Raw genomic sequence first — 25,621 nt, forward strand, 5'->3', positions numbered from 1 at the left:
GACTTGTTGAATGCATTAAAAAAAATAAATAAATGAAAGAATGAGTGAATATATATTATAGAAGTAGGCTATATTTAGAATTAGTAGAGAGGAATGTAAAAGAATCTGTGCACATAGGATAAGCAAGTAACTAAGAGTAGCTTATGAGTACAAACATATAGATGTCATCAATTCAGTATCAAGGGAAACAAAATTTATTAATCAGAAATGCAAGTACTCCATCCGATCTATTGATCAGGAGCTGAGAAATCAGAAGGAGTTTCAGCATCAAACTTCCATGTTGAAAAGATGGCCACTGAAGTTGCTGGAGGCCGTAGGAGGAGCCGAGATGGGAGCACGAAGGTTTCTGCCAGCTCTCTCCAGCAGCGGCAAGACCAACATCAACAGTGGCATCATTACCAGGTAGTTGTGCTATTTTACATTTTCCTTATTTTCATTTAACCTGCATAACAACTGATAAGGTAGCTGATATTATTACATCTATTTTACAGATAAGGAAAACATGGTCAGAGAGATTAAGTAACTTGCCCACGTTCAGACAGGTAGTAAGTGACAGTGTCAGAATTTGAACCCAGATCTGTCAGATTCTAAAGCCCTTGTTCTTTACTTCTCTGTTTTACGTTTCTCAAGGTCCTTCTGAAGAGGAAATATCGACCTTGCTCTCAAAGTCCCGGATCTAAACCATTATCTCAGTATCAGGGCATGTGTGAGCACCAGAAGCTGACTAAAACAAAGTCTCTAGACTAAACCCTCCCAGCTCAAAGATAGTGAAAATCTATCTCAATGATGATGATATTTAGTAATATAATTTCTTTATTTGATGGTTTTTGTAATGCTGATGTCAGCTAAAGTCAAGAAGCATTTTTCTGCAATGAAAAAAAATCTGGCTCATTTTCCTTTCCACTGGGTGGTTGGAAGTTGGATTTTAGGGAGAATACATGAAACAGGGATTATACTATCACCTTCCTTCCTCAAACCTCATAATGCAATGGAGTCGGTGGCTAAGAATAAAGGGAACCACTTTCTGGAAACAACTTTGGAGTAGTGATCATAGAGGTTACAAGTCCAAGAATGCCTATAGAAATATATTTGTCCTTCCATACCCAGAACACACTAGTGGGATTTATAGTTAGGACAGAAAGGATTGAGTCAAATGTCCAAGTTTCTTATAATTGGTGCCATAAAAGAAGGATTGAGTCTTATGAGCTCATATTCTCCTGAATTCTTGGGTGAATCTCTGACTCATTGGAGATTTACGGTTGAATTTTCATGGTCTCAGAATTCCTTTCATGAGGAGGCATGGCTGATTCCACAGAACTGGGAGTTGAAGAAGTCGCCTTGAAAATAAAACGTTAGTGTTCAAGAACTGGATCATCATCTTTCTCTCTTCCCATCCCTTCCTATAATCACCATGATCATCACCAATAACAATAATTCACTGATTATTACTGTGATAAATACTGTATAAAGATTATATATGTAGTCCTGATAAAATCATTAGAAGAGAATAAAAAAATTATTTTCATTTTCCAGTTAAGATACCTAAAGTCTAGAAAAAAATTATTAATGTTTCCTGGGTCATACAGCTAGAAAGGGACAAGTTGCAAGAAAATAACTAAACTCAATTCCAGCTGTATATAAAATATGTATACTCTTAAATATTAAATACACTGTTTGTTCTTTCATATTCACATTTGAATTCTTTTTCAGCCTTCATTCCATTTCTAATATTCATATAATCTCTAACTCTAGAGAACTCCATAAATCATTACTACATAAAAGTTTCTGTTCAAGAGTCAGAAACTACTTCAAACCCTAGAAAGAGATTTGCAGATCATGTGAATCATTAGTCATTTCAACAAACCCACCTCTCTCAAATTGCAGCAGTTTGCCTTGCACCACATGGTTGAGACAGAGGTGGTTATGCACAACTCCACCAAGGTGAGGATTAGCATTAGAGACACCAGGCCCTAAGAAAACCCAGTAGAAACATTCAGAAAGAAAAAAATGACAGCAGCAAACCCTCCCATAAAATAGACTACAACATCTCCCTCCCATAAAATGGAACAAAGTGAAAAATAAATTAGATTTAAGACACAGGTGCACAAAACACTGTAGAAGGGATACCCATCTCAATCAAAAAGCATGAAAACATTTTCCCTGAAGAGGGAGATGTGTTATGTTTCTGTATCAACCCACAAGAAGTAGCCATGAGGAGAAGAAGCTGTAGAAACAAAATTCTGACATTATCACTAACATCTACCAATCTGAAAAGTAGTCACCTAAGGACATGAGTAGGCAGTTTAGGAAAATGGACCAAAATGACCCCTCTACCATTTCATTAATCATACTTCATAGGGGCTTATGTATTATCCCTGGAAAACTTTTAACCTGATCTTAACACAAGCTTATATAAATACAAAATAAAATTATTGCTGGGCTAATGATCTTTCTATTATTACTGAGACATATAGAAAAAACAAATACAAAATTGTCTGTAGGGAAAATACCACTAAATCCACAGGAAAAAATCAGACGTAGGTAAAAATATAATTTAGATAATTAAAACTATAATAAAGAAAATGAGGACACAAACTTCTATGAATAGTATCAGAAAACAGGAGGCTTAGGAGTGAATCTGTAAATAATAGTTTATAGATCATAGACCACCAGGTGAAATGGACAATTTCAAAGGAAAACATTAATTTCTAAGTTGACCTCAGAAGAGGTAGAATACCTAAACACCAACAAAAATAATCTGGTAGGGTTCTTAAAGAACTTACCTTTTAAAATACCATAGTCAAATAAATTCAAAAGTAAAGTCATTCGAAATTTCAAGGTATTATTTGAATATTCCACAGAGAAAACTATAAATCTCTCATTTGTTTTATTAAGCAAGGAAATGTGAAATAAAATTTTTTAAAAACGTAATCTCTCTGGGGAGTGAAACAGTAATATTAGCAACAGCACTAGTATCCATAATAGTATAACATAATGTGCTTAGCCCTGTTTTAATTGCTTATCCCATATTAACTTATTTAATTCTCCCATTAACTCCATGAGATGGGTACTATTATTAGCCTCATTTCAAAAATGAGACAATTAAAACACTGAGAGGTGATCTAACTTGCCCTTTATTACAGAGCTAATAGGTGGCAGGCCCAAGATTCAAATCAAAGTAGCATAGTACCTGACATGTTATTTTTCTGTATATTTTGGATTGTTTGCAATACTTTATGATTACACATATTTTTTCAAAAACATACGTTTGATGAGGAGCCCATGTAAATGCATAAGTCTGGAGACTTTGAAGACTGACAACTCTTGATTGACTGGATATTAACTGCTAAATTTATTGACAGAAAAACAATCCCAACCAGTGCAATTGTAGCACTGGCAATGTTCATTCCAAAACTGTTTTGCATCTAAAAAAGAATAAGAATTTTCTATTAATATATGCAACACATACTTTATTCTCTTGGTAACATTTTGTTGAAAAAAATATTGATAGAATGCAATAAACATTGCATTAAACACCCAGCAATATCCCAGATGCAAGGCGAACATCAATGAACATCAATGAACAAACAAAGATTCCCTTCCCCATGGAGCTTACATTCTAGCAATAAAGACGAAGAAAACAATAAACATACTGTAATAGGTAAATGACGTGGTATTTTTTGAAAGTGATTAAGTACTATGGGAATGAGACAAGGAGAATTCAGAAATCCAGAGAGAAGAGGTATACTAAATAGGAATGACACTTGGGACAGCATGAAAGGGCTGAGGGTGTTGGCCAAGAGGATCTCTGGAGGAACTTCCTTGCAGTCAAGGAAACACTCAGTGCAAAGCCCTGAAGCCAGAATGTCCCAGGGAAGCAAGGGGGCCAAGGTGGTTGAAGGCAAGAAGACAATATTAGGAAATGAGGACAGGCAGTTAACAGGGAGCCACATCACATAGGGCCCCGCAAGTCACGAAAAGGACTTTTGTCCTAACTTTGAGAAACATACAAAGCCAATGAAGGATTGTGAGCAAACACGTTATATACTCAGATTTATGGTTTAAAGGGATCACTCTGTTTCCAAAGAGACTGGGAAGGGGAGGTTCAAGGATGAAAACAGGGAGCCCAATGAAGAGAGATGGGGTAAATTGGAGAAAGTGTCATCAGCAGAAAGATGAGACAAGGTTAACTCTGATGTAGCTTGAAGGCAGAGCCAACAGAATTTGCTGACAAACTGAATTCAGAATTGTGAAAGAAAGAACAGTCAGGAAGATTCTAAGGTATTTGATCTGGGAATCTGGAAGAATGGGGTTCCCATCAGCTACCATGAGGAAGACTGTACATGGAGGTGGTTTGGGGAGGAAGAGGAGGAGTTTTGCAACTTTTAAACATCTAGGTGGAAGTAATTATACAGGCCAATTTGAAGCTCAGGAGAGAAATGTCAGCTGGAAATATTTATTTCAGGGTTCTGGGCATACAGATGTTATTCAAAGCCATGAGAATGAATGATATCACCAAAGAAGATTGAGAAGGGAAAATCGCAAAGAATTGAATTCTGGGGCACCACAACATTAAAAGGTCAGAGAGAAGAAAAGGAACCAGAAAGGGAGGAAGACTGAGAAGGAGAAATAAAGAGATGAAAGGAAAACTAGCCGATCAAGGTAAGCCAAGTGAAGAAATTATCAGAAGGAAGAGTGAGCAACCAACTGTGCTAAATGCTGCTCAGAGGTGAAGTTAGGTGAGAATCAAGAACCCATCGTTGTTTTAGCAATGTGGAAGTTTTTAGTAATCTTAAAGAGAGTAGTTACAGAGGGATGGAGGAGAAGAAAATAAAGTCTTATTGAAGTGGTTTTAATAGGATTTGGAGACAGATTTGGAGACAGAGTATGGATAAATCCCTTGAAAGGGTTTAGCTACAGAAGGAAAAACAAATTATACCTGTAGTTAGCAGGGGAAAATAATGTCAAGATTTCTTCTTGTTTTAAGTTGGGAAGAGTGACTGGATGCTTATATGCTGATTAAAAAGATCTAGTAGAGAAAGATAAATCAAAGTGGTGCATGCATGTGTGTGGTGAGGGGGGAAGGAATGGAATCTAATTCTCAAGTAGGGGGATCAACTTTACAGAAAAATCATAGGGCTGACCTATGGTAAGAGGCTAGAAGGAGAAATATATATTGATACAGATCTAGTCCATGAAGCAGATATTATAGTGGGAGTCCAAAAATGCTCCTTGTGATGGCTACCATTTTCTCAGAATAGGAAATAATAAGGCCATCAACAGAGAGTGAGGATTAGAGAAAAGGAATTGATGATTCAGGATAGAATAAAACGGTGAAATAGTCATCTAGGCAGGAGGGAAAGTGCATGGATGGAGTAGAGAGAGGAGCATCCATGGTAAATGAGTCAGTGAGATTGCATACTAAAGGCTTAGTAGTTGTTTAATGAATGACTAAAGGAAAGGAATTTCTCACTTTCACTTGTGCAACTAGTTAGTGGTGGGAGATCCTGTGCTCAAAATAATAAGAATCGGTCAAGCTGACAACATACAAAAATTAAGAAGCCTTTTTTCTAAGCTTCAGATTCATCACATATTTAAAGCAACCACCCCAGGTATGCATATTCACAATCTATGTGATCTTTTTGATAAGTCACCATCTGAATACTTTAAGAAAACTAATTTTCTTGAGTATTAAGTGACACTCAGTGTCTCAGCTCTATTGCCTACTGTCAATGACTAATTTATTTCTACTCCTGTGTTCATAGAAAAAGAAGAATTGCCACTTACCCGTACTCTCGTGGGTTTTCTCCCTGCTACAACGGACAAGGTTCCTGAACTAATAAACTGTTTGAAAACAGGAAATAAAGCAAATAAAGGAATATTAAGTCTCAACCATTTTCTTCTTCACCTTTTCTTGATTAGCAGATATCTAGCAAAGTCATACAAACCTTTTTTTTAAATTCACATCTTAGAACACAAAATGATGCTGCTCATTATTTTATATGACTAAAATTTTAAATTAAATTGTGAGCAAATTTATAATCTTTTCATTTTGTTTTACGTTTGGCTTCTTACTGGTTTGTGAGAGTGTGGCTACTTTAAAAACATATAATATATACATATAGTTAATGTAATTTGATTATATTATGCTCATATTTATATTAAATGTAAATAACATTTATTTGCATATATATAGATATAATATCATTCTCATGTTCTTACCCAAACTTCAGATAAGGTATTTATTTATTAGACTAGATATTCTGAAAGATCTTTTATAAATCTAAGTGTCCATATCTATTTACCCTCTAATTTTTAAATTATGACTGTGATATACTACTATTTCTATGACTCTAATTTTGATAGATTCAGTTCTGTACATATTTATGAATTTTTCAAAATCTTTATTCTGTTTTATTTATTTATTTTTATTTCAGCATATTATGGGGGTACAAATGTTTAGTTCATCCTGTTTTTTTACGTTATAAGTCTCTCACTCCTGTGGATTGGGGAAAAAGTTTCCAAAATCATGGAGAGCAAAGGCTTACTGCACAAAATTCAACTATTGAATTCTGGTTGAACATGAAGGAAAAAGCTTTCAATTCTATTTCAAATAACAAAAGTTATCATAGGAACCTTCTGAGTCACTACGCTCTGTGCTCTAATCCCAGCTTCATCTCATATCCATTGTGTAAAGTTGGATGAATCACTAAACCCCTCTTTGCCTCAGTTTCTTTTTCTGTATAATAGAGATGGGCATATCTCCATGTTACTATTACCAACATTATATCTGTGTGGGGATAAAAATGAAATACATATAAAGGGCTTAGCTATTCATCCAGCATACAGAAAACATTCAAATTATTAGCAACAACTAAGGTTTTATATACATTTTCCCATTTAATTTCAGAGACCCAAAGAGAAGGTCCTCATATTGTTTCTACCACTCTGGTGGGGAAATCAAAGGGTGAGAGCTCAAATATCTTTTCCAAAGTCATACAGTCAATAAGAACTAGTGAGAGAAAGATGAGTAAACACAAGGGATCATGGAGTCAATATATAACAGGGCATGTATGCGGTGGGGACGGAGGGGAATTAGATTAGAGCCGCAGGGAAGGCAGATCTGGAGGGCAACAGGATAGACCTCAGACCTTGCTCTGTAGGTGCTACAGAGCCAGAGAGGAGCTTCCAGCATTGGGAATCCAATGGTCAGATTTGAATATTAGTGTTGAAGATGCTAAAGTGGACACATAGGAACTACAGTAATAGGGTATTGGGCAGGTGGGAGCGGGGAGGGGGCAGGTGTATACCTACATAATGAGTGAGATGTGTACCATCTGGGGGATGGTCACGCTGGAAACTAAGACTTGTGGGGGAGGGGGAAAGGGCATTTTTTGAAACCTTAAAATTTGTACCCCCATAATATGCTGAAATAAAAAAAGAAGATGCTACAGAGTGAAATTCTCACTATTTTTTTTTACAAATTAATCCCACTTTCTGAGAAGACTCTTTACTGATCAAACAATTGAAATCCTTTATTATTCTCTTGTCTACAATATAGAAATTTTCCATTTAGATAGTCAAGATTCATATGTAAAGCAAATGTGTATCCTAGGTTTTTTAGAAAAAAAAATCAGATTTTAACTATTCCATCAGAATAATTTTAACTAAAAAGTGTAGAAATAGTAAATCCAAATGTTTTGGACTACACCCAGAAACAGTATACTGTATAATCTTTTATCAGAGTATGAGATCTGATTTTTGTCAAGAAAACTTAACCAAATTAAGAGTAATTTTCTTTCAAAGGAAATGTGAAGGATAGTAATTTTGAAAAAATATAAATTAGAGCCCAAGACTTGCTAAAAATTTTTTTCTTTATTTGTCAATAACATGTTCTATTCATTATTTTCAACTAACTTTCCCATCTTTCCATGATGGCATCTTTGTTTTTGATATTCAGTTCAGGACTGAACATGTATAAATTCTCAAAGGTCTAGCACCAAAATAAATAAGCTAATAATAATAGTCATAATTATAGCTGGCTAACAAATAGTTCCCATTACCATTTAAAAAAATGAACCATCAGATGAGTGATAATCATATGACAAAGCTGAATTTAAAAATTTTAAAGATTACCTAGCCTCAAAGCCTATTTATTCTGATTACATTTTGACCCATATAGGGAAAATGACTTGATTTTCAAACAGTAGTCACTAGACAAATTTATCTCCCAAGCCAGGACTCTTGGCTACACCATGAGGCAATTCAACAATATTCATTTTCCATTAAATTTTCTTAGTATCCAAAACTTAATACTATATAGATACTAAGTTAATTTTGTGACTTAATTTGTACTCAGAAAATGTGGTTTCTTTTAATCAGAAAGAAAGAGATTTTTATTACTTGCTTGTGTCAAGAATTACAAATCAAAACCACAGCACGCAACCCTCAAATAACCTGCAAACAATACTTTCATAATCAAACACATTTCTAGCAGTGGTATCTAAAGGATGACAGATGGCCAGGGAGTATGAGTACTCACAAACACAGCACCCCACATCGGGTATCCTGTGTAGAAGGTGAAGAAAAAGAAGTACCGGAAAAGGTGGGTCAAGTATTGCAAGGAACCCAGAAAAACACCCAAAGCCAGAATCACGGCTCCATTTAGGATCTGGATGGCCTGAAAGAAGAAGGAATAAAAAGGCATAATAATCATATTCTAAAATGTACATTGAAAAGACACCATTTTAATTTTCCTCAGAAAGGAAATGTCAGTGCTTGAAATGGTTAAAATGCCAAGCCTAAATTAACTGGGCAAGAGCTTACACTAGGACATTTTTTGTCCCACACTACCCCACCAATTCCAGTGGCAACCCTTCATCTTCGCCTCTCCTGCAAATTTCCATTCATTCTCATGAACTGCACTCAAAGGTGGCAGAGAGTGAAGGAGATATGGCTGGTGAGAGAGATGGAACCAAAGCCTTCCCAGCATGCTTTGGGACCCTAATATGGCAAAAGCAGACAGATGGTAGGAAGTAATCTCCTCAGCCTTTCCCTCAACCCAATTTTTTAGTTTAAAATATAGAATATGAGTGTCATAGGGCTCAGCCTCCTGATATGGGTGGTCAAAAGGCACAAAGGGAAAAAAAAAAAGGTCTTGGAATCTGTTTTCCAAGATTTTTTTCCACCGTGAAAGAATTTTTGCATTTCTACTCTCCAGGTCTATAGTGAGTCCCATTTGACTTTTCTTCAATTTGTCATTGACTCAGTGATGAACAATTCAGAAATGCTCCTTTAGGGGTGTAAATAAGGTTTTCCACATGAGACAGTTGACCCTTGAACAATGTGGTAGTTTGGGCTACCTAGCCCTTATGCAGTCAAACATCTGCATATAACTTCTGACTCCCCCAGAACTTAACTACTAATAACCTTCTGTTGACTAGAAGCCTCACTGATAACATTAACAATAGATTAACACATATTTTGTATGTTATGTGCATTATATACTGTATTCTTATAATAAAGTAAGCTAGAGAAAGGAAAATGTTATTAAGAAAATCATAAGGATGACAAAATATATTTACTATTCAGTAAGTGGAAGTGGATGATCAGAAAGTTCTTCATCCTCATCATCTTCACGTTGAGTAGGCTAAAGAGGAGGAGGAAGAGGAGGAGGAGGAAGAGGAGTCAGTCTTGCTGTCTCAGGTGTGGGAGAGAAAGGTAGAAGAAAATCCACATGTAAGTGGACCTCACAGCTGAAACACGTGTTGTTCAAGGGTCAACCGTATTTATTTTCTTACCTATTAAACCTATTTTTAAATTAAGGCTGACTTACCCCAAGGGTTTGTAGTACTGTCTTTTCATAATCTTGTGATCCATCAATGGGCTGGTAAACAGAATTATTCACACCCTCTGGTTCTGGCTGGCCACTGGGAGCACCACTGGACAAGGCTGTGCCCAGCTCTGCATTATCAACTTCCTGGGAGGCCATTTGGGGTTGTTTATGGCTATTATGGAGAAGAAATCCAAAGGCTTGAATGTAATCGAAGGGTTCAATTCTTTCCATACATCAGAATGACTCTCCATAAACGGGGCATGAGGGCAGAATAATAGAGTTTGCACGATGTTCAATTTCATTTTGTCTTGGAGTAGTAGACATTGTTGGGTCATTGTGGTAGGCCTAAGTACTTCACTTCACTTTAGAATGGTAAAGAACGATTCCTTTCTCATTTTTACATTCACTGATATATAGTCCCTGCCTCTCTTCAAATCAGTCGTGGGCAACCAGATGTATGGATTCTCTGAGCAGTGGTCTCTTATGTGAGAGTGATGGCTTTAGTCACATTCCAGTAATGATAACAGATATTGTTTATTTAGTATTTACTACTGTGTGCCAGGCACATTCTAGTTGTTGTCAATGTATTCATATATATAATCCTCCCAAGAACTCTATGTTGTAATATTATCATTCCCATTTTATCAATGAGAAAACTGAGGCATGAAGAGATTGAGAAACTCAAACTCACACAGCTCATAAGTGATTTCATATTCTAGAAACATTCCACTCTAAGGTATAATATTTTTCTAAATCATTACATTATATAGCACTATATAGATGATGTCTTTCTGAGTAGCAATATAGCATAGTGGAGTTTAAGCACTATGGAAGAATCAAATTCAAATCCGAATTTGGTCATTTACTAGTTGCATGACCAAGTAGTGAGAACCTCAGTTTTCACATCTACAAAATAGGAGTAATTTGAATTTCATATTACTATTGCAAGAGTCAACTTTGATAATGTATTAAATCTTTAACCCACAAACAGCTGGTATCAACTCTTATACTCTGCATTATGCCAAAAAGTACTTAAAGTTTTGGATATAATAGTCACCAAACTACCACCTCAATCATTACAGCTAAAAAATGTGTATCACTAAAGTACACACAGAATGCTCATACTGTCCTTCTGAATGCTGAGCAATATAACTTCCTGATACATAGTGTTCTCCAAGACAAAACAATAGCAAAATGCTTATATGCTTTTATAATTGATGAGGGGAATGGTATAAGATTAAACATAAACCCCCTAAATGCTGAATTCTGACAAATCTATTAAGTAAGTTTACAATAAGATTTTAACTTCTACTTTTTTTGGAAATTATGCAGAAGATCCATTTTTCTAATAATTAATTCTGTGTCAAAATAAATACATGCCACTTCCTTTCAAGATGTTTATCTTTCTAATTCTCTATTATAGAGGCATGAGTCATACTTACTCAAGTGTAGTAACAAATTGCTAAGGTGTTAATTTAAAAGAAAGTGAGGGTTAGCACATGTTCTAATCTTATCACATTGGAAATTGCTATAAAAGTTCATGACATTTCCATAAAAGTTTCCAACCAATACCAATAAAAAGTTTATCATAAGCTTCATAGGAGTTTTCTACCAATACCGATTTTCATGCTACCATTAAATTGCATTGTCTATTTAAACACAGACAAATGTGAAATGACAAGGAGCCCTTACTTCTGTGTTCAACACTGTGCACAGACTCCAAGAGTGAGGGAAGATCAACAAAGCTTACAATGAACTCTACATTAATGAATGCCTAATGTAATTATGTACAAGGAATATAGCCAAAAGTAGAATAACCTTATTTAAATCATCTTTTTTAGTCCTGGCCATGGCTGGATGATGCACTCCTTCTGGTTACTCTCAGAATTCTCTTGACTTTCCTTCTCATACCACTTAATCAGCCTAACTTTCAATTGCCTGGATACTTGTCAGTTACCTCGTTATCTTCTCAGGATAACTCCAGTACCTAGCTCAGTGTCACCCTATGATGGGCACTCAGCTAACACATGTTTAATACATACATAAACTTTTTGTCCAGCCCGATGTAGCTTGCTTTATGGATGATAACAGAAAATACATCTGCATGCACTAAAACCTCTCATACAAAAATATTCCAGAGCTATTCAGGAGAGAGGGAATCTAACTATATTATTTAATTTGACTTGTTTTAAATAATCAGAGAGAATTTTCAGCCTTCAGATAGAGAAAACTGTTATCTACAAAATTTGGTCAAGTTATCTCATTTAAAAACAAAGATACTCAGAGAGAAGTAGATTTTCCAGGAACCCACCAGTTAAGTTCACCTCCCCAGCTCTTCGTTTGGGACAGTCATTGTTCTGAGTGCTTAATTCATGTTGACTAATTTAGTTCTCACAACGACCACATGAATGGGTGTTTCTGTTATAATCATTTCTATTTAACAGATGAGGAAGCTGAGGAACATAGAGATTAAGTAACTTGCTCAAGGCCACACAGTCAGCAACTTGAATAGCTAAGGGTCAGAACCCGGCAACCTACTTCTGTTAATAGTTATCATTACACTATACTGTCCCCTGAGCTTATGCTGAAACTCACTCACCAAACCCCATACCTCAGTTGTGCCTGGACCAGTTCTCATGATCAGAGCTGGCAGATAGACTCAGATGCAGCTACTAGAATTTAATGTATCTTATATGGTGGGGGAGGTGTGTGCCCAAAGAAATATTTATATTAGTATGTCTAACATTTTTTTATCATGGCTCCAGAGAAACAATCACATTCTAAGGGGAGGCTGTCCTTATAGCTAACTGTTCCAGATCAGTATGCAGAAACCGAACAGAAAACTTTACAGACCTCCCAGCTGCCCCACTGGGAGGCATCTTTCACAGGCAGAAAAGAGAAGGGGATTTCTATGGAGAGGGAATCTACAGGGCTTACCTTGGAGGCTTCAGGCTTTGGCAGACTTCTTTCCTCCCAAGCCCATCTTGTTGCCAAGTAGGAGACACTCAGTAATGATCACTGTAGTGTCTTTTCCAGAAAACGGCGGCTTCTTCGGGCTTAACGTATCTTTGCCTTATGCAATACTTTCAGGGAGTCAGCAAAAATGTTTTGCGGGCTGACTGAGGGTGTGCTAATCACACCTGCATTTGAGGGCTCTCCGATCCATCTGCTTCCCCAAGGCTGAGGGATGATTAGGAAACTGGTGTCGGGGTAACTGTCTTCTGGCTTTCAGACATTGCTTAACACACTGTTGGAAAAAGAAATACAAGCAGCAAAAATGGGTAGATCAGTGGGAAGGGTTGGTGGGATGAGGTAGAACAGTTAGTTGCATAAGAAGAAGAGAGAGAATCAGACAGTGAAAGAACTGTCTGGAGAAGGGAGCATGCTCACTCAGGCACTTATTTCCCATAATGTGCCAGCAGTGCTGCTGTGTACCTTACACGCACCATCTGTGCAGTTCTCACAGGCTTGGAGAGCTTAATTACCCAATATCATAGGTATAATAATAAGGTGACTTGTAGTTTAAATGCATTAAGTAATTACTATGTATAAGTCACTGCTTCAAATTCTTTACAGATATTAACTCATTTCATCCTCATGATAACCCAGGACCTAGATAGTACTATGAACCCAATTTTTTGAAAGAGAAAACCATAGTATAGAAATGTTAACCAGCTTTCCCAACATTTAACCAGCAAAGCCTTATGCACAACCTGAGTTCTGTATACGGCGAAGCCAGGATCATGTCTGTTACCCCAGTGTGATTGTCAAAATCTCTCCTTGAAGTTTCAAATGTGGCCCATCTAGAGTTGTATAATCATCCTAAATAAATAAGTGTCCTGAAAGAGGTGATGGAAAGATCAGAGCCAAGTAGCAAGGTATAAGGAAGTGGGTAACATGGGAAGATTCAAATCACAATCCTTAAGAGGGACACAAGGTAGGGCCTGAGGGGATGGCCCAGAACTAGGGCACTGTCCCCGATTCATGGGGTGGGGAGGTTGTGAGAGACAGAAGAACATTCACAGCAAAGTAAGTGAGGTCCTAGTCCTGCAAACACAAATGGATCATAAGTGGGGACTTGGCCATAGGAAAGAGAATGAGGGCCACATATAAAGACCAAAGGGCAGTTTGGGGAGGAGAGATTGTGAACATGAAATAAGCAGCAAAAAACACACCAAGGTTCTGCAACCAGATTGACACCCAAGCTTGGAACAGATGCTCCAGAAGGTCTAGTTTCAGGGCAAAGAGAGGGGACGGACAGACAGCATAGAAGGCAGAGACAGAGGTCACAAGGAAATAGCTGAAAGGGTGGTAAAAGATACATGATCCTTCCCTCCCAGTTTTAGCTGGAGCCACTACAAATGGAATATTGAGGGAAAAAAAAAAAAAAAGAGTGACGAGAAGGTGCCTTAAGGGAAGGAGAAGAAGAAATACGAGGAAGTGAAAGGGGAAAAAAGTGGATCCTTTCAACATGCTTGTTTTGAATTTGGAGCTGCAGAAAGAAAGAGCCATAAAAGGAAGTTACTCAAACTCTAAGACTTTAGTTGTCCCATTTGTAAATTGAAGATCACAGTACCCACCTTAGGGAACAGGACAAAGTTTAAATGACAAAATGCATGGAAAAGTCTTAGTGAGTAAGATCTTTTCAAGAGTTAAAAATAAACAATAAAAAAGAGAAGGCTTTTCAATTCCTTAGAGAGAGACTGATTGTGAGAAACTGCTTTCAAGAGAAAGGGGGCCTGAAATACAAAGATCTGGGTTCCTTCTAGCTGGGGTGGCTCCCTTGAGCTTCTGCGTGGACATGGAGCATGTGTAAGGCTGCCAGGTTCCAACTGAGCACACGCCAGAGAGAATTCAGTGGGCCCACTTTGATCTTTAACTCATCAACATGCTGTTCCTTAGAGCTGTCCAAATAACATTCTTAGTGAAGAGGGGCCGTTCCTCAGCCACCAAAACCCCTGCACTAGTCAGAACCCCAGTCATCTGGGGAGTGTCCCTACTCACTGGCTCTCAGAATTTCCCTCAACTGTGGCTTAGGAGCTGAGGAGTCCCCAGATTTGAATATCACCTTCATTCTTTTTCTAGAGTAGAAACAACCTAGACTAGATACAGACTTTCTTCAATGAGCATCATTCCTCCAGATCATCTTTCCTCTCTGTCTTCTGTTACCAAGGCATTGCTTTTCTCTGGCTGGGGTCCCTTGGGTCTAGGGCTGTAGATAAAATACAGGATTCCCAGTTAACTTTTAATTTCAGAAAAAGAAAATTGTTTTTGTATATCTCACGTGATATTTGGGTATTTAAGGTAAGTCGGTTCCAAATATTGCATGGGATATAAATATACTAAAAAAAGTTGTCTAAAAATCAAATTTACCTGGGATTCCTCAATTTTGGTTTGCGAAATATGGCAAACCTACTTAGGGATCAATTTCCACTCTTTTTCCTTAGACCATTACCAACCATTAATAGTCATGTAGTCAGCTCTGTGCTATCCTCTGGCCCCCAGTAAGGTTCCAGAGTTTGTCTGTGATGCTGGGTTTACTGCTCTCATTCTTGGTTTGAGGGGCTTTAACCAGTCCATGAGCAATATCAGAAGAGAAACGTCTCAAGATGCTGTTATTTCTCTTCCACAGGTGGAAGAGAGGGTCAGGTAATGAGTTATCCACAGTGGTGGCTGAGACTTTTGTGAATAACTTGTTTCCCTATCTGCCTGTGACTTTCTTTTAAGGATCTCGACAACCTCAGCAGAGAATCATCTATGTGGGTAGATGACAATGGGAAGGAAGAATAGGAAAGGGACAAGAGTTGTTCCTCTTAGCATAAAGTTTTGTATATTAAAGGAATTTGAGTTCCTTCTGATACACACCCAAAACTGTATAATGTGGGCTTCTGCTACCTCTTGAGTACCTGAATCCACAAAGAAAATATCCCAATAGGGATTCAATTGGAGTTCCCAGTCCACTGTGATATTAAATTTCTGTTTTATAAATGACTATGGGTCTTCCAAGAGAAGAGCAACCTACAGTTCACATAAAGCCACAGGTGATACGCACCTACAGGGATCCCACTCTGATCAATCTTGTTGATCCCCAGCTTATTGGCCAAGTGGACCTCCTGAGCATCTTTCAGTTGCTTCTGGTTTAAGTTCTCCCTCCAACCCCTTCATAAGTCATTCTCTGAGTAACTCACCAAGTCACTTTTTGCCTCCTTCTCAGTGTCAGCCTGCAGATTTCACTGGGTAGTTTCTGGGCCCTTTGGTAGGCTCTTCTGGGGACCATTTCACAAGCTGTGCTCAAGATCCTCCATCCCTTGCTGGAATGTGGTTGAGTCTCTCCAATGCAAGTTGCCTGGATACCTTAATACAAGCGTCCTTAGATTCTTGCTTCCTTTTCCCCCTTGATTTTTCCATCTTCCCATCAAAATCCCTATTGGTCTTCAACATTTTTCTTTATAAAAGCATATATTTCATAGAAGAATTCTAATTTTCTAATAAAACAATGTCCCAGTCCAGATATCTGATATACTATTAAATATATCCTCACACATTTAGATTCATATGAGATGGAGATAATTGTGCCTATAGCCAGGCTGGCATTTTTTTAATGTTAGGTTCATTGAAGTATAACTTAGACACTATAAATTTTTTAGGTACACAGTATTATTAATTTTTACAAATGTATATAGAAGTAAAAGCACTACCATAATCCAGCTAATATCATTACTCATCTACTAATTCCTGGCATGTTGAAGTTTTTTTCTCTTTAACAGCTGATCTCTAGCTTTATTACATCACTAAAACATAATTCTGAAAAAAACAAAAAGAATTCCTACTCTTACTTGCTTCCCTCTCCACTTCCCAAGAAAAACAGGGACATATTTTCAGGAAAATAAAACCAGCATTTAAATATATGATGTAATCAACTCTAATTCTTTGATGAATTTTAATCATACCAAGTCTAGCTTTGCCTCCAGAAAAACTAAAAACAAAGTATCATTTTTGTGAAATATATTGGATTTTATAAATATTCTTAATGAATTCATCCATCAGTGACATAAATAGAATGAAACAGAAAGCACCAAGACTGCCTCTTTTCCTCCCCTCGTCTCTTGATTTTTTAAGTCTCCTGGGGATTTCTCCTTCCTTTCATTCTCTGTGCCCATAGTCCCAACTACACAAGAGATTAAGGCAGAAGGATCACTTGAGACCAAGAGTTCAGGAGGATTGCTTGAACCCAGGGGTTGGGGTCCAGCCTGCAACAGCAACATTGCAAGAGCTCATATCTTAAAAAAAAAAAAACATTTTTTCGAATGTTCTCATCACAAAGAAATAATAAATGTTCAAGATGATGGATATGTTAATTACCCTGATTTTATCATTACACGATTTGTACATGTATTGAAACATATTATACCCCATAAACATGTACAATTATGTCAATCATAAATTTTTAAAAAAAGAAAATGAAGTAGCAGGATAAGGGGTTTTAGAGCCACCCTTCTAAAATCTAGCCACATCATCACTCTTTACCTCATACCACAAGAATATTGAAGAAATACCCAATAATTTTTTTTGTTCTTAGCAATCATTCATCTCTCAATATCAATATCCTCCCAAATCTGTTGATATAAAATCATTTTTGTTCTAGATTCTGTAAAAACACCCTCTATCCATTGCTAGACTTTAAGTTTTATTGAGAGCTGTGTAGTGCTTGAATAGTAATTGTTTTCTACTAAAGTTCAGCAACTTAAGATGAGAAGAGGCAGCTGAGTATAGTGGGGAATGCATACAGTGCATAGAGACAGATCTAGAGACAGCCCAACTTTGAAGCCTGGCACCAACACAAACCAGCTGTGTGACTTAGGCAAATGATTTAACCTAGGTTTTTTTCTTATCTGTAAAATTGGGATAATAGTGATACATAGCTCTTTAGGTTAAGAGGATTAAGTTACAATGTGCATATACCATTGCCTGACACTCATTAAACCCTCCAGAAGTTTTACCTCTCAGCTCTATATTAACTGCCAAAGATTATTAACCTGCTTTTACAATGTCAAATGTTTTGACAAGTAAACATCTATAGGCATTTTATTGAAAATGATAAGGTAGTAGCACTTTAATGTTTAAAAAATTAATAAAAATTATCTTGGCAAAATCTATTTCTAGAAGGATGTAGCATCTAAAATGTACATTCAATAAGCAATTGAATAGCCAATGGCACAGTTGAATTCTCATACATGATATAAGAAATCTCCCAAAATCAGAAGTTTTATTTTTGGAGTATTACATGTATAAACTCCCTGATTAGGGAAAAGATGATATAAAATAGCTGGTAATAAATAACCATTTAATGAATTTCTCTTAGGTGGCAGGATGATTCTATGATTGATCACTTAAATCAATTAATTATTCCAAGTGTGGAAGAACCATATTGGGGAAAAAGGAAAATCTAGTGTCAAATTTCAGCTAAGGGAGTGGTTATTTGCACTCTAGAAAATAAATTTCTTTCTGAAATAATTATCTAAATAGATTGTCACGTGGAATTATTTTTAAGACTTAACTTCACTGATTAATTAGGAAAGCCCACACAAATTCAAGTGTCTGCATATAAAAGGATTTTATCTTTCCTGAAAGTTAGCATGTTAAATTTTAGACCATGTTCAAAGTTTCCACTCTGGCACATTCAAATGTATATTTCTATTTTTTATTCTTACTGAAAAAATATTTAGAACATATTTCTTGGCAGTTCATATCAATTAGATCAAATCATTGTCCTTGAACACATATTGCTAAATCTACTATACAGAAAACAAAATTTAAATAGATAATATAAATTACCTAATAGTTAACATTAGATTAATAAGCCCCTATTGAATAAAATTACCTAAAAATATACCTTCATTAATCAGGGTCTTTGTTGAATCAGACTTTTTACAAATCAGATATGTAAGAAGAAATTTATATATCAACTATTTTTTATTTAAAAAAACCATTATTTTAAACAAAATACATGATATCAACTTTAAATTCTGTTTCTCCTCTAGGGGACAAGTTTGATCAGAATTTAATAATCCTAACTCTTCTGGTGTTGTCTGAAAGTCAGCCATGAAGGGACTGGGATCCAATTTTATTTCATTATCAGTGGATACTGGTGTAAGCCACACTGATTTTCTGAAGAAAAGAGAAACAGAAAGCAGACAGGATTAGCATACTTGGGATTAGGTCATTTTTATCACTGTCTAACAACACAATCATGTTCAACATGGCGATTTAGGAGCATGGCATAGTGCCAGATGCTACACCTATTAGGTAATAGTGGACTCTTGGTATAGGATTTGGACCAATATTCTTATTAAAAAGACAATTCCAGATAGCCTCCCTGTGAATGGCCTTGGATGATTTGTAATGCTTGCTTTAGTAGAGTCCCAGATTACCCAGTAAAATCGATTTAGCCAAATGGATCCTAATAACAGTGAGTAAAAGCCACCAAAAGCTTAACCTGACGCAGTATGGTGGTGGAAAGATGTATCTGTATGTAAATGAGTGACAGAGCATGTGTGTGTGTGTGTGTGTGTACAATAGTAAAATTCATGCACTAAAAACCAAATCATATATGTTTGTTGGTCTGGCTTTCATTTTTTTAAGGAATGTAAACTGCAAACATAATAATTACTATCAAAATAGGAATATCCTCTCATTACTATTATTCTTGTAGCCTATGAAGAAAGAGCAGCTCTAGGGCATTCTTTAGGTCAGAATTCTTTAGGGGATTCTTTAGGTCACTGTACACTACTCTAAGCATTGGGTAGGATATAGGAATGAAAACGTGTGTGTGTGTGTGTGTGTGTGTGTGTGTGTGTGTGTGTGTGTGTGTGTGTGTGTGTGTATGAGAGAGAGAGTGAGAGAGAGACAGAGAGAATGAGAATATCAAGGGTTGATTTCTATTTAAGATTCAGCTACTTCCCAGAATATCACCAAATCCCTCAACCTTAATGGAAAAAAGTTAACAGGAAGATCAAGAGTATTAACAATGTGAATGTACTGAATGCCACTGAACTGTACACTTAAAATTGTTAAAATGGTATTTTATCTTATGTAATATTTTACCAAAAAATAAAATTTCTCCCTCCTCCCAAAAAAGTAATCTGATTATATTAAAATATATTGCACATTTACTCTGAGCTCTAAATTCATTTTTTGATGTCAACTATTTCCATATATTAAACAAGGATAGAATTTTTTCCCATAGTTTTCAGGTGGTTTCCAAGATTCATCACTCAGATTTATAATACTCAATGTAAATATTTTGGTGACACAGTAAAAAATGTATTAGAATACCATTCCCCTTAGTCTCAAAGTTCACATGGGATTTGATATTTCAGTTCCACAAAATTACAAGCAAAGTGCATTTAATGATTAAGCTGATAAACCCTTCCATTCATGAGTTAATATTAAAATGAAGAATTGGCTTTTCTTAACTTATTTAGCCACTTACTCTCCAAAGAGGGCATTAAACAATAAATTGTATCCAAAGAAGAGTATTATGAAGGAGAGAACATCAAAAAATATCAACTCTTTCACTTACTAAAAGTAACTTTTGAGTATTTAATGACTCTGCTTTGTAGTTGAGTTATTAATAAAATAACCTAGTTACACTAGATTGTTAGGACCATTCCAACTCTATTTGTTTTTATTGTAAAATAAATATTACATTTAAAAAATTAAAAAACAAAAAAAGTATTCATTAAAATATGTTATAAATGCTAATTTGGGATTTTTTTTTGGAATTACACTCATGGGTGAAACATGTTATAGTCTCTAAATTCTATGCTTCTGCAGAAGCTTCTGGTAAGCAAAGCTAAAGCTAAAACATCCAAGGAGCCAAGTCAGAGGGACTCACCTGGAGGCAGAACACTCCAGAGGGATTTTCTGATGGTCACAATGCATATTCCTTGGGGTAAAGTGTATCTCAGTTTGAAAAAGGAGTGTATCCTCAGAAATAATCTAGGAGAGCACAAAGTTTGGGTAGAAGGCATTTCTAGGAACAGAGGAGTCATATGCACATTTAAATAGGGTGTAGAAAACATTCAAGGTCTCAAAAATGGCTGTCACTCTTAGGTATATACAAAGGTCTGGCAATTCATGGGGAGAGAGGAAGACTGTTCTCTCTAAGAGTGGATTTAAAACCCCTGAGGGCAAAAGAATCCAATTCATTCAAACAAACTGCCACTTAGAGCCATTTTTGTGATTCACTAATGAGGTTTTCAACGATTCTTTTGAGAAAGATGAATTGGAAATCAAATAACAAACTGGCTTAAAGCATAAGCTTTGGAGGGTAATCACCCTGACTGGGCCTCTAAACTACCAGCCACTAGCTGTGCCTCTCTGGAAGAATTGCTAAAGCACCTTCTGAAGCTCCAATTTTCTGATTACTAAAATAAAGACAACCCCTTATTCAAAAGTGACAGTTCTATTTAGTCATTGGCCCAAAGTATTTGTATTGTATGAACATAAATTGTTTAAATCCGGGAATCTATGAGATAATACCCCAGGATAATGATGCCGTTTAAGATTTGTATCTAGCCAAATAGGCAACAGAGATTTTATTCCAATGAAAATCCACTTCCCATATTGATACACGTCCTCACCGGAGTATGGGTAGATTTCAAAGGACCTAACATTGAATATACCTTCCTGAATTGGCAGTTTTCCACATTAAAAGTGTTAAATGAAATTCAAAACTGTCTGCTAAACTTTTGTGAAATATAATAGAAGCCTAAAGACAACTTAAAATCAGTTCACTAACTGCCCTATAAATCTGTGTGCTGAGGTCCTGTGTATACAAAATGGTCCAATAGTCAGTGAAGGATAAGTGAGGAGTTCTGTTGTCACTTACCCATAGCTAAGAGCAAATATAGGGTTTTTTTTAAGAGATAGTAATTTTAATACCAGGCATAAAAGCCCAACAAAACATTTAGTATTTTTATAAATAATCACTATTCTCACCTTCGTCCTGATGCCACACTCATAAACAGGATATATAAAATCATATATATATGTTTGTATCCGAGTCACAGGGCAGCCCGTTCCCAGACATAATTCATCAGCAAATATATACAGATTGCTGCTGGGCATATATGGGCTAATTGAGACCATCATCCAGTCCATAGAACAACTTATTTTCACTGTGGAAAGAACCATCATGAGAAAATGTCAGATATGTATCTGTCTTAAGGAAGAACTCAAAGAATATTCAGCTTTGCCCTTTGTGATAAATAAAAGGCCTTTCTTTCTTTGGCAAGGGTAACCATGACTTAAAGAAAAGCATACAAAGGGTTTTCATATTACCACTATATCCAAAATGTCTGCCTAATATTGCCCCCAAATAACTAGAGTTCAGTTATTTCATAGAGAAAAAAAGAAAAAAAAACCAACATGCAAGGATAAGAAAAAACACAATCATAGAGACCCTTGCTTCCTCCTAAAGAAATTACAGCGGTACTTACATAAGAGAATCTATATCTAGAGCAGCCAGAACCAGAAACAATCTCAGGCTTAAGAGGAAATAGTCCAAAGAGAGAAAATCCACTATCTGGGATGGAAGTTGTATGAAAGTTTTATAGTAAATTATCCTCTATATTGAAAACTTCAGTAAGTCAATGCTAATCATTATCTGTAATGGGTTCATCTGGGGGAGCTGAGTCTTTTCAGCAATATTTATATGATTAATGGGCAAGTGGCCACAGAGAGCTCCAACACCATGGGGGCCTGGAGGTCCTTGGACTTTAGAGATAAATCGTCATCGAGAGGGTAAGGCAGTGCCTGTTAGGGAAAAGACATGGAGGGCGGCGGTGCAGGCTGTGCCGAGGGGTCGTTGGAGAAGACAGGTGCTTCTACATCAGTGATCGCAACCTCCAAATTACATCTTTCCATGTGTTTGGAATATCATTCTAACATCACCTAGAGAAGATGATTAGGAAGATCCTTCCTAAAGGGAAAAAAGTTCCAGCAGCTGGGATTAGAAATGGATTTCAAGGATAAGCAAGCATGCGCATAGCAAGTCCATGCTTCTGACTTTGTTAGTGTCGGTAGGAAAGACAGACACGAGCAGAGAAGTATGGAACTGGCGGTGTAAACAAACACATGCTGAATAAGAGAACCTACTGTAACAATAACAAGGTAAGGGTGACCACAACTATTACAAGAAAACATAACAGAAACAACACAGGGCACATTATACATTATAGTTTGTGCACCCCACAGTGGGCTTTGGACACCACAAGACATCTGGGCCTGATCACACAAGGTGAAAATCTTCCCCCACGCCTGATGCAGATCAGATCTCTGCAGAGGGATGGCAAGAAGGAGACAACATCCCCATTGGTCAAGAAAAAAAAAAGAAGAAGAGACAACGTCATGAAGGAGGAGAGGCCAGACAGAAAGAAAGAAAAGGAGAAACCCAAGAGACCCCAGTGCCACTGTCTGCTGGGACGTGTGCTGCTCTTAGACGATTTGGAGTATAGCATCGCTTGCCGAATACACAGAAACCCCAGTGCCACAGTCCACCAGGGTGCATGCCTGCTCTTAACCCCTTTAAGAGTGAATTTTTGCTTTAATAAACCCCGCTGCTTGCTGCTTCAAAGCCGTCTCTTGCTTTCATTCTTCTACTGCAAGAAGGCAAGAACCGAGGAGTTCAACAGCCATTAACCGCTTCACTCTGTTTTTTTCATACTAACATTAGAAAGTCAAGTTTCAGTTTGACATTCTGCGGTGGCCTCTCAAATAGCTGAGAAATTATTTGAGATAAAGCCCGAGGCACACACATAGCTGCTGAATGTATTAACTGAAACAGAATCTTCCTTGCACCCAAGCATCAGGAACTATATAGCTAGGGCCTGAACACCCTACTCGCCTCATCCCAAACAGCCAGAATTCCTTGTTCCTTCCTCTTTCTCTACATGTGCTATTTGTTTCAATAATTAGCTGCTTCTTGGTGAACTAATCTAGACATTCTGAAAGGTCCATGTTAGGTTAAATGGAAAGATATCAGAAGTTATATGTTTTCCTTGCTCCTAAACTGTTTATAGGCCAAATGAATAAATAAGAAATTCACATATCCATTCCAAAATAATACCCCACTCCAAACAGAAAGAAACAGATAAGACTACTTAAGAAAAAAACACAAAAGTAGTATTGAAATGCTGCCTAGAGTAGATGACATTTAGTCAGGATTTGAAACTGGGAAGCATCTGGATTCCAGGTAAAATAGAAAAGATACGTTGGCATCAACTTGTAGAGAGCATAGACTTCAATTTACTTTATCCTACTGGCTTTGCAGGACCATTGATGAGTTTGACATGAGTGAAGGTCAGAGCAATATATTTTAAAGAATAAGAGCAATATCACCATCGAGCAGAAATATGAAGTGCCTGAGAGCAGGAAGGTCCGTTAAACCAAGTCTCTTGCAATGCAATACAATCAAGTACTATTTAATTGGTAGCAGGTTTGAAAAGTTCAACTAAAACATACAGCCAAGGACTATAAACCTGAAAAACCTCTGCAAATGAAGATCAAGATAGAAGACCAAGACAGAGAAGGAGAGAAAATATAAATCAAAGCCCAAGAACTCAGACATTTAGGCAGAAAGAGAGAAATGTATCCTCCATATATTGATACATGTCTACTTGGCCTGAAAGTATTTCTTTTCTAGCAAATTAAAATCAGATCAGATCTCTGCAGGGGGAGAACACCTGCAGGGAAGGTGATCATTGTGAATAATCCTGTCAAAGAAGCATTCTCCAAAACTCATAATTTACCATTGATGTTCTCAGCACAAGCCCAAATCAAGGCAGCAGGGAAAATCAAGACTTCAAAGGCCACAGAGACCTTCATCTGGGCAGACCTCCGGCTCAGGACTGCACAGGAAACAGGAAGTGCTGGTTGGTTTAAGTGATTTTGCATGGCAACATCTGCTCAGCTGCCTTCATTTTTCTACTTAATTTGGGAGCTGACGGAGTACACCTATCACACTCTCAATCACCGGAAGGCCGGAGCTCTCCTGATTATCCAAACAATAAGACTCAAAGAGGCGTATCAGGAAAAAAGTGTTATTTGATAACCGTCTGCACAAGGCCTATTAAAAACATCTGAGAGGCTGGCGTGACACACATTTCCAAAAACTACTAAATTTTGGGAACTGTTTTTACTAGATAATGTTCAGGTGTCATTAGTTTCCATAAAACAGCCGCCCTAAATCACATATATTTGAAATCAAAAGACTATTCTATCTTCCTTTCTATAGGTTTGGCTGGAAGAATCAAAGCAGAAATGATGAACTTGACCAGGAACATAAATCCCTAGGAGAAGATGGGGTCTCACAGGAAAACCAACTTTCTTGGTATCAGGAAAATCCACAAATCCAGTACCATCCATCTCTGTTGATTTTTTCTAAATTATATATAGTTACTTCGGTCATTTTAAGCCTTATAAAACAAGAGGGCATTTTATATACATGCACATAACTTTGTATAATGAATACATATTCATTTCGATACTCACTTTAATAAAAGTTCCAGTTAAAGATTTTTATTGTATTTTCCTGAAAATATCAGTCAGGACCTAAATGTGACTGTGTAGTTTTAAAAGGAACTTAGAAATCAAACACTAAAAGTAAATAAAATTCATTATGAAGAAGACCCCAAAGGCAATCACAGCAGCAACAAAAATAAATAAATGGGGCCTGATCAAATTAAAAAGCTTCTGCACAGCCAAAGAAACTGTCAAGAGAGC

The 25,621-nt window shown here is 36.8% G+C and overlaps 2 protein-coding genes across 2 annotated transcripts; both read right to left on the bottom strand.

Moving 5' to 3' along the window:
* Positions 1–181: 181 nt before the first annotated feature.
* On the bottom strand, positions 182–12,882 carry MS4A3 (membrane spanning 4-domains A3). The gene is made up of 7 exons (XM_012757006.2): positions 12,773–12,882; positions 9,836–10,007; positions 8,543–8,680; positions 5,788–5,844; positions 3,267–3,425; positions 1,869–1,970; positions 182–1,337 (listed from the first exon to the last, which is right to left on the bottom strand). The coding sequence occupies exons 2-7, from the start codon at positions 9,989–9,991 to the stop codon at positions 1,254–1,256; spliced, it is 696 nt and encodes a 231-aa protein (XP_012612460.1). The 5' UTR covers positions 9,992–10,007; positions 12,773–12,882; the 3' UTR covers positions 182–1,253.
* On the bottom strand, positions 12,783–24,793 carry OOSP2 (oocyte secreted protein 2). The gene is made up of 5 exons (XM_076001361.1): positions 24,649–24,793; positions 21,839–22,017; positions 20,733–20,836; positions 18,843–19,003; positions 12,783–12,907 (listed from the first exon to the last, which is right to left on the bottom strand). The coding sequence occupies exons 1-5, from the start codon at positions 24,791–24,793 to the stop codon at positions 12,783–12,785; spliced, it is 714 nt and encodes a 237-aa protein (XP_075857476.1).
* Between the last annotated feature and the right edge of the window lie 828 nt (positions 24,794–25,621).

This window comes from Microcebus murinus, chromosome 4 (genome assembly GCF_040939455.1).
Source record: "Microcebus murinus isolate Inina chromosome 4, M.murinus_Inina_mat1.0, whole genome shotgun sequence".
Taxonomy (NCBI): domain Eukaryota; kingdom Metazoa; phylum Chordata; class Mammalia; order Primates; family Cheirogaleidae; genus Microcebus; species Microcebus murinus.